Source organism: Tuber melanosporum (genome assembly GCF_000151645.1).
Source record: "Tuber melanosporum whole genome shotgun sequence assembly, scaffold_2, strain Mel28".
Classification (NCBI taxonomy): domain Eukaryota; kingdom Fungi; phylum Ascomycota; class Pezizomycetes; order Pezizales; family Tuberaceae; genus Tuber; species Tuber melanosporum.
This window is the reverse complement of record NW_003298863.1, coordinates 1112799-1120001: the sequence shown is the minus strand read 5'-3', so window position 1 is coordinate 1120001 and position 7203 is coordinate 1112799. Positions and strand designations below refer to the sequence as shown.

The 7203-nt window shown below is 48.2% G+C and overlaps 1 protein-coding gene; it reads right to left on the bottom strand.

Moving 5' to 3' along the window:
- Positions 1–258: 258 nt before the first annotated feature.
- GSTUM_00005580001 (uncharacterized protein) lies at positions 259–6248 on the bottom strand. XM_002837705.2 has 5 exons: positions 5904–6248; positions 5378–5832; positions 3442–5304; positions 1971–3376; positions 259–1919 (listed from the first exon to the last, which is right to left on the bottom strand). The coding sequence occupies exons 1-5, from the start codon at positions 6160–6162 to the stop codon at positions 536–538; spliced, it is 5367 nt and encodes a 1788-aa protein (XP_002837751.1). The 5' UTR covers positions 6163–6248; the 3' UTR covers positions 259–535.
- Positions 6249–7203: the final 955 nt, after the last annotated feature.

Here is a 7203-nt window from a genome sequence, read left to right as displayed (position 1 = left end):
TGCCTTGACCTCTCCTGCTTCCGGAATGGCTAAATTCACAATTAATTAATTGCAGCTAGAGAGACATGAACTAAATTCCCAGGTTATTGGCTACCCACAGCTGCAGCTACATTTTTGGTAATAATTGGTAGTTGGGTTCTTGAATCACTGGGATTTAATTGGGGTCAAATTTCGTAGATTTTGATATTTTCAGCGGCATTTTACCCGGCCGACGATGACTTATGCCCAAGATAGAAAACTTATTGATACTCACAATGTCATCAGTTAAATTCTCAGTTTCTAACACATCTATCAACAAATGGGCACTGAAACGCCCTATGCTCTCACAACTGCTCAGCTCGACTCGAATTCGTGCGCATGACATCGTAACTATTCACTCAAACGTCTCGCCCAATCTCACTTTTTATCAAAGAAAAAAAGAAAAAAGAAAAAAAGCAAACGGGATGGAATGGAACGGAATGGAGGATATGAGCACTGGTAAGCTAATCAAACATGTAAAACCAAGTGAAAAGTAAAAGAGACAAAGAGCTCAGAATCAGGCCCACATCTTCTTGAATTTTTCTTCAAACCTCCCTCTGAGGATCTTGACCGCCTTCAGTACACCTTTGAATCCCGGATCCGTAGCCTCGGAGCTAACTCCACTACTACCATCATCGGTAGTTGTTACACTTTCTCTGTCATCCTCGTCATCTTCGTGAATATCCCCATCAACGTCATCCCCCTCGTCTTTAAAGTCGTAATACGCGCCAGGACCATCTTGGATAAAGCATGTCAGACCCGCCTCTATCGCCGCGAGAATGAGTGAAAAGTCCTTGAGGACGAACCAGACACTCCCGGCGGGGATGCCGTGTTCTTGATCGAGTTTCTTGACATCGCCGTGGATGTAAAAGTAGTATAGATATCCGTTCACGGTGGAAGAGTCGTCGGCTCGGAGATGAGGGACCGAGGCACCATCGATCAAAACTCCGCGACGAACTGAGCTGGTGAGATCATCGACTGAGGTGAAGTTGTCGCCGTGGCCGGAGAGTGCCACGAACGATGAGCGGGATTTCACATTTGATTCATCGGCTGTTCCCTTGCCACCACACTCAAGTCCGGAAAACGGCAGCACGTTGTCCAGATCTTTGCAGTATGATTTTACGAAAGATTCCACGTAAGTCACATAGGTCCTCAAAGTCCGCTCATTCTGCTTCGTCAAGAGTTCGGCGGCAGCGGCTGGAAGCGGTGGAAGCGATTTATGCCTAGAAAAGTACTTTTGCTCCCGGCCAAATATGTTAGCCAAGACCAACATCAGTTCCAGGCAGATGCTGTCGGGAGATTTGTTGATGTTCTTGCATAGTTCTTTCAGGTAGCCATTACAGAGCAAAACGTGCAATGCAAAACTGCTATTCTCAACATAGTATAGGTGGCTAGTCAAGCCGGCAAAGTTAAGTGGTCGCCCGTTCGAGCCAAGGAGCTTCTGCCTACGCAAGAACTCGATAGAGAATCGCAAATGGTGGAGGACCTGTTCCTTAAACTCACCCCCTCCAATCACTAGCTTCCCCTGTGTCAGTAGGGTATTGATTGTATGCTTAGCGTGATCGGATTCGTTAGAATTGTGAAGCAATATGAACAAGCGGAGCACTAGGGAAGTGCTAATTGGGAAATGGCCAATCAAAGACGGAAGCTTTGAGGACATAATCCTCTCGACTTTCGCAAGCGAGAAGGCGTGAAATACAACATTTCCCAGATTGTCGAATCCACGACGCCCAGCACGGCCAGCTGCTTGGCGATAATTAAGTGAATTAAGGTAGACCGACTCTCCCACGAATACACTACTGCGGGTTGGCATATTGATACCCAACGAAAGGGTCCCAGTAGCGATGACCACGCGAAGATAGCCCTTCCGGAAGAGCATCTCTACCGCCTGGCGGTATTTCCTAATCGAAGATTAGCAATGCCAAGAATCAGAACTGGAAGCGATAACATACCTATTCATACCGCTGTGATGAACCCCAATGCCGCGGGAAAATGCATGGACTAACACTTCCGGAATGCCCCAGCGGATCAAGTTATCGATATCAATCTGTAAATCCGATTTGGCGTGTTTCTTAAAATCGGCAAATGAAAACTCTGGCGATGGATGGTTGGGATCGAACGAAGACCAGAAGCTACTATCATATTCGGCATTCTCACGCATCTGGTCTGCCTTGGTAGATCCTGGGGGAAGAACTACCTTGGCTTTCTTAGACCCACGGGAACTCCTATCAGCCTTGTATTTTTCCCAGTCCTTAATGATTTTCTGCCATTTAGGACTATTCTCGCGCCAGTTTTTTTCAGCAGTCTCCAGTTGCGAACAAATCATAATGCAAATTTTTTCACACATGAGGCGATCGTATGAGAATAGAATTGCCGGTAGAGCGTTGGCGGAATGAAGTGTTTGCAGAAGCGGCAGTGTAGTTTTCGTCAAATACTCCCTCGTGCAGCTCGGAGGAGGAAGGTCCACAACCAAGGGACCGTCTCCCTCGGCAGGCGCCCCGCTGCTCCTTCCACCATCGCCATATCCCTTGCTCGGCGCATCTGTCTTCGCTGCTTCGGCTGCTAACAGCTTAGCAATTTCCGAAAACAAAGGCTCCGCATCCTCCATCCAATTGAGAAGGACTTTCTTCAAATCTTCCTCCCACTTGACCACCTCCGCCTTGGTTACTACCTTTCCTTCAGTGCCGAAAACTTCCTTAAAATCAAGATCCTTCGGGAGGGGGCACTCGGGGGTTTGGCATTTTGACATCGCCCAATAAAGTTGCAGACAGTCCTTCGGCTCAAGTGACATATCGTTCGGGATGCCTTGCTTAGTGTTCGCAAGTGCTGCAACCGGATGAACAACCCGCATGTAATCAGCCATTTCTAACTGGTTGAACCTTGAAACCTTCTGGGGCATTCCCTCGAACGAGGTCATCCCTTTCTTCGGACTATACACGAACTTGCGTAAATCAGAGTAACGGTACGGGTGCTGGACGACAGTAAGCTTTACGCCAACAGACTTCTGCGTCGATGCAAGCCAGGAACCGAATTCTTCCGGATTTCCAACGGTAGCCGACAGGGCGATGATGGGGCATGGCGCCAGTAGGAGCAATTGCTCCCAAACAAGACCATCTTCAGCATTGCCGATAGAGTGTACCTCGTCAAAGATGATCCGCTTCACACGGGGCGTCCAACTTTTGGCATTCGAAGGAGACATAAGCATTATTTGGAGAATATCGGGGACTGTAATGAGGATTTGACATTCGTTGGCATTGTTCATCCGGTAATCACGTGTATGAATAGCCCAGACCGTTTTCCCGGCATAGCGATAGTTCTTCTTATACCGCGAGATGACTTCCGCTGCGATTTGGTTCACCTAAACCAAAAATTAGCATTCAACTTTGCGAGTGATTGAATGTGAATGAGAGCAGGAACACACACCAAAGCTTTTGTGGGAGCTACATAGACTAAAACTCCTTCATCACTCTCCTTAAGAACCTTTTCCATAGCGTAAAATGCAATGAAGGTCTTTCCCGCACTTGTTGGGGCTACCACGAATAGCGAGTTATCCTGGTCTAACTCATCCAAGACCTTCCTCTGCCATCCGTCAGGTTTGAAAGGAACACGTGGGTCAGATTGAGAGTCCATGTTTCTATCCATCCAGGGCCCGCAATGCAAAAGTTGGAATTCCTCGCTCGTCATACCAAGTTTGACATCAAAGCCTTCGCACTTGCCGTCCCACACTTTGGTGAATAAGATTTTTCGGTCCGGAAGGGAGGCCAATGGATCGCTCGGGGGTTTAGGGATTCCAAAAGCTTCGAATATGTTGTTTAAAATTTGATGAACCTTGCGTGTCATACCTCCGGAAAAGAGAACAAGGCGAGCTTCGTTGAACAAGGCGGAGGCAGCTGCATAACCGTGATCCTGCTCCCTGCGCCTACAATAACCGACCCATATCCGCTGGAGAAGCTGGATCTTATACAGGCGGGCTTCCGCCTCAATGAAAGGCCATTCTTTGTTTTCAGCGACAGCAGCAGCGATTGCCTTTTGTGACGCAGCAAGCCAAGTTTCCAGCCGTAATATAGCAGTTTCGTCGTCCTTGATGCTTGCGACCTCATCACAGATACTCTTCCAAGAGTCTTGAAGCTTTGCTTCTCTCCCTGCCTTTTTTGTCGCGTTGTTTTGACTAATAATATCTGCGGCGGAGAGCTTCCCGCTACCTTTCCCTTTAGACGGACCATCTTTCTTGTTCGGCTTTGCGTTCTTTTCCTCCTTGACCATCGTTTTCTTTCCAGCGGCTTGGGGCTTTTTCGCCTTCTCTCCCACTGTCACAAGCTTCGGATTTAAGCTTCCATCGATACTATCGGTCAAACTAGACGCATACTGATACATCTGGTTCAGGTATACTTGCTCCCACTTCCGCGCCCTGCCTGCTGCACGCCTCACGGCCCTGTCCTGATCTTGAGTTTTTGCACCAGGTGCGACTGCTACGGCTCCTCGCACTTTCGCCACCGGCTTCGGGAGCGCCCTTTGTGCCCTAATTCGCGCGGTAACGAGAGGATTTCTCGGGTTGTGCCAATGCGTTTTTTCATAATATGCTTGCTCATCCTCCTCCTCATGATCTTCGCTTCCCTCTTCAGCCAAAATGTCACCCGGGAGTCTAATTTGCTCCAAGTACTTGTCGAATGCCGGGTTACTGAACGCCAATATTTTGCACCCCCAGACAGCGGGAGGTTCGGTAAACGATATATTCACCGATTTAGAAAGTATTGGTAATTCGAGGCTCTCGCCGCAAAGAGTTTCAACATGATCAGCCAAGTCCGAAAACCTTTGCTTAACCACTTCGGATAATTCCTCAGGCACGAGAATAAGTTTCAACAGAAGCCTGCCGTCGACATAATCGCACAGATCATTCTGCGCATCTTCGAGGGAAACAGCACCGATCCTGAGGAGGTCCCCAGAAAGAATAATAAGCCGTCTCAAAAAATCTCGGGCGGGGCTGATAGCAGCGGACACAGCCTCATCGACATTAAAGGGGGGGAGGAACCGTGCAGGGAGCGTAAGTTGGGACAGTAGAATTATATGGACTAGAAAGATGCTAGCCAGATCCTCGTGTTTGCCCTCGTCAAGCCGTAGCGCATGAGCAACGGCTGCAACAGCGAGGCGTTCCCGCGCGGATCGAAGAGATTTCCAATCTGGAGCCTGCGAGTATTCTGGTCCAGGAGGAGGCGTTTCAGCAGGACTTACGCGTATATCAACTGGCTCTAGGGTATAAAGATTGGTTTCCAGAACATATGTAAATATCTATAGGGGATAAAATACGGATTAGAAAAACCGGCCAATCACAGTATCTAAATCGGCGATGAGTGACGCATACCTTGCTATCTTTGAACACGATCTCGTTCATAAGAGCAATGCTAAAGCCCAAAGACATCCATTCCCGGATCCCCGCTTTCAGCAACCCTTCTTGATTGAACCCTCCATCAAGACTGATGTCTACATATCCTGTTTGTGGGGAATCCGCGTCATCATTACCCTCCGTATCGTTACCATTCCCTCGTTCGCTGGCACCTCCAGCCTCCCAATCCGGTTTCTTATGGGCTTTTTTGAAATGGATTGCATCGGCACCATCGTGATACATGACAAAGTAGGGTCTAGTGGAGTCTAGATATCGCCGAAACTCTGGATCCGCAAGGCTCTCAAAGGAGGAAACAAGGCCTTGCGGGTGATCAATATGTTTCATGTGCTCGATGATTGCTGAGCGGGCGAAAAGGTATTTCCAGGCATTCTGTTCTGCCGTCGGCGAGAAAGGGATACAAGCATTTCGGGAAACTAAGGAAATTTAATTAATCCCATCAGCTCAATTGGGCAAACACCGATCAAGATGAAAAGAGAAAACTCACTGTCCAGGAAAACTACGGAAAACCTACACCGCCGGGAGCTCAACTGCTGTAGAAAGCTCTCAACAACGTAGACGGCATGCAGAAGTTGAAATCCAGTATCGAAGTCGATCCTCTCATCCGCAAAAACCCAGCGAAGCAGTGAATCCCCCTCTATTATGAAGAACTCCTCACCAGCGTAATCACCAACAAGGTCCACGCGGATCGACCGTAACTTAGCGTACCATTCTCTGATGGTTCGCAACTGCATTGCAGGATCCATAGCTTAATCGGTTAAATAGAATCAATCCACGGGGGAATGCGGATGCTATTGAAGAAAGTAAAGCGAGGGGATGTGATAGAATAAGGTTGGTGCGAAGAGGATGATGAATTGATGGAGTTGGAGTTCGAATTGTCTTTTTCTGTCAACGTTTGTTGCCCCTCTTTGATAACTCCTCCGGTCGGCCTGAAAATTGGGAAATTCGGAAAAGGAAGTGGGAAAGAAAGAAAGGTGGGACACACCGAAAGGGTTAGGTAGACTATGTCAGCTCTGTCCGACGGGTGAGGGTGTCTGTACCCGGCGTTGCACAGCAGATTAAGCGCAAAACGTCAATTGGATCGAGCCTCGCGGAGGCGTCGGACAGGGGGTTGGGGAGATTGTGGTTCCCAGAAAACTGCACTCACACTGTTTCCGGTTCGAAGAATCCCAATTGGTGATGCCGAGATGTTCCCTCGGTGGGTGTTTGATCGTGTCCTTTCCTTTCTCTCCCCGTTCAGTGCGGAAAAATCACAAAGGAGACCGTACTGAATTGTACGGGGCAAAGTGGGGGGTTATGCGCGTTTTATCAAGCATGAACAAAGAAGCCGGAAGGACTCAAAAACCAGGAAACATTATGGTATCCGGAACGAGCAGTATTGAGCACTCGTCCATAAGCGCTCCGAGTCCTCATGCTATGCTATTGCTCGAACATACTCGTATACCGGTACGGCATACAACGCAGAATGAGTGAGCAATTCGGGTCATGACATTCATCGCATATGCCATCCTGGTCCCTGAAAATTTGGAGGCCTTATCGATAAGATCCGTCCCGCGCCGGAAACTACTACGGTAAATTAGGGTACGGCACTCTCGAAACTCTTGAAATCTAGTCTACCCGAATACAATTAGGGTTTATTGTACCAACAGAAATCAGCCCTCCAGTTCGCAATAGGCTCAGTTTGACAGGTTAACCAAATTGCGAATCCTAGTTAACGAGATCTGAGTCTAGTAGAACTTGTACAAGTACTTGTACCATGTCAGGAAAAGGCTAGTCTAATCCTTCTC

Coding starts and splice junctions, on each gene's coding strand:
- GSTUM_00005580001 (XM_002837705.2), bottom strand. CDS start 6,162: ATGGATCCTGCAATGCAGTTGCGAACCATCAGAGAATGGTACGCTAAG. Junction 5,833..5,903: donor TTCCGTAGTTTTCCTGGACA/GTGAGTTTTCTC, acceptor AAATTTCCTTAG/TTTCCCGAAATGCTTGTATC. Junction 5,305..5,377: donor TCGTGTTCAAAGATAGCAAG/GTATGCGTCACT, acceptor TATCCCCTATAG/ATATTTACATATGTTCTGGA.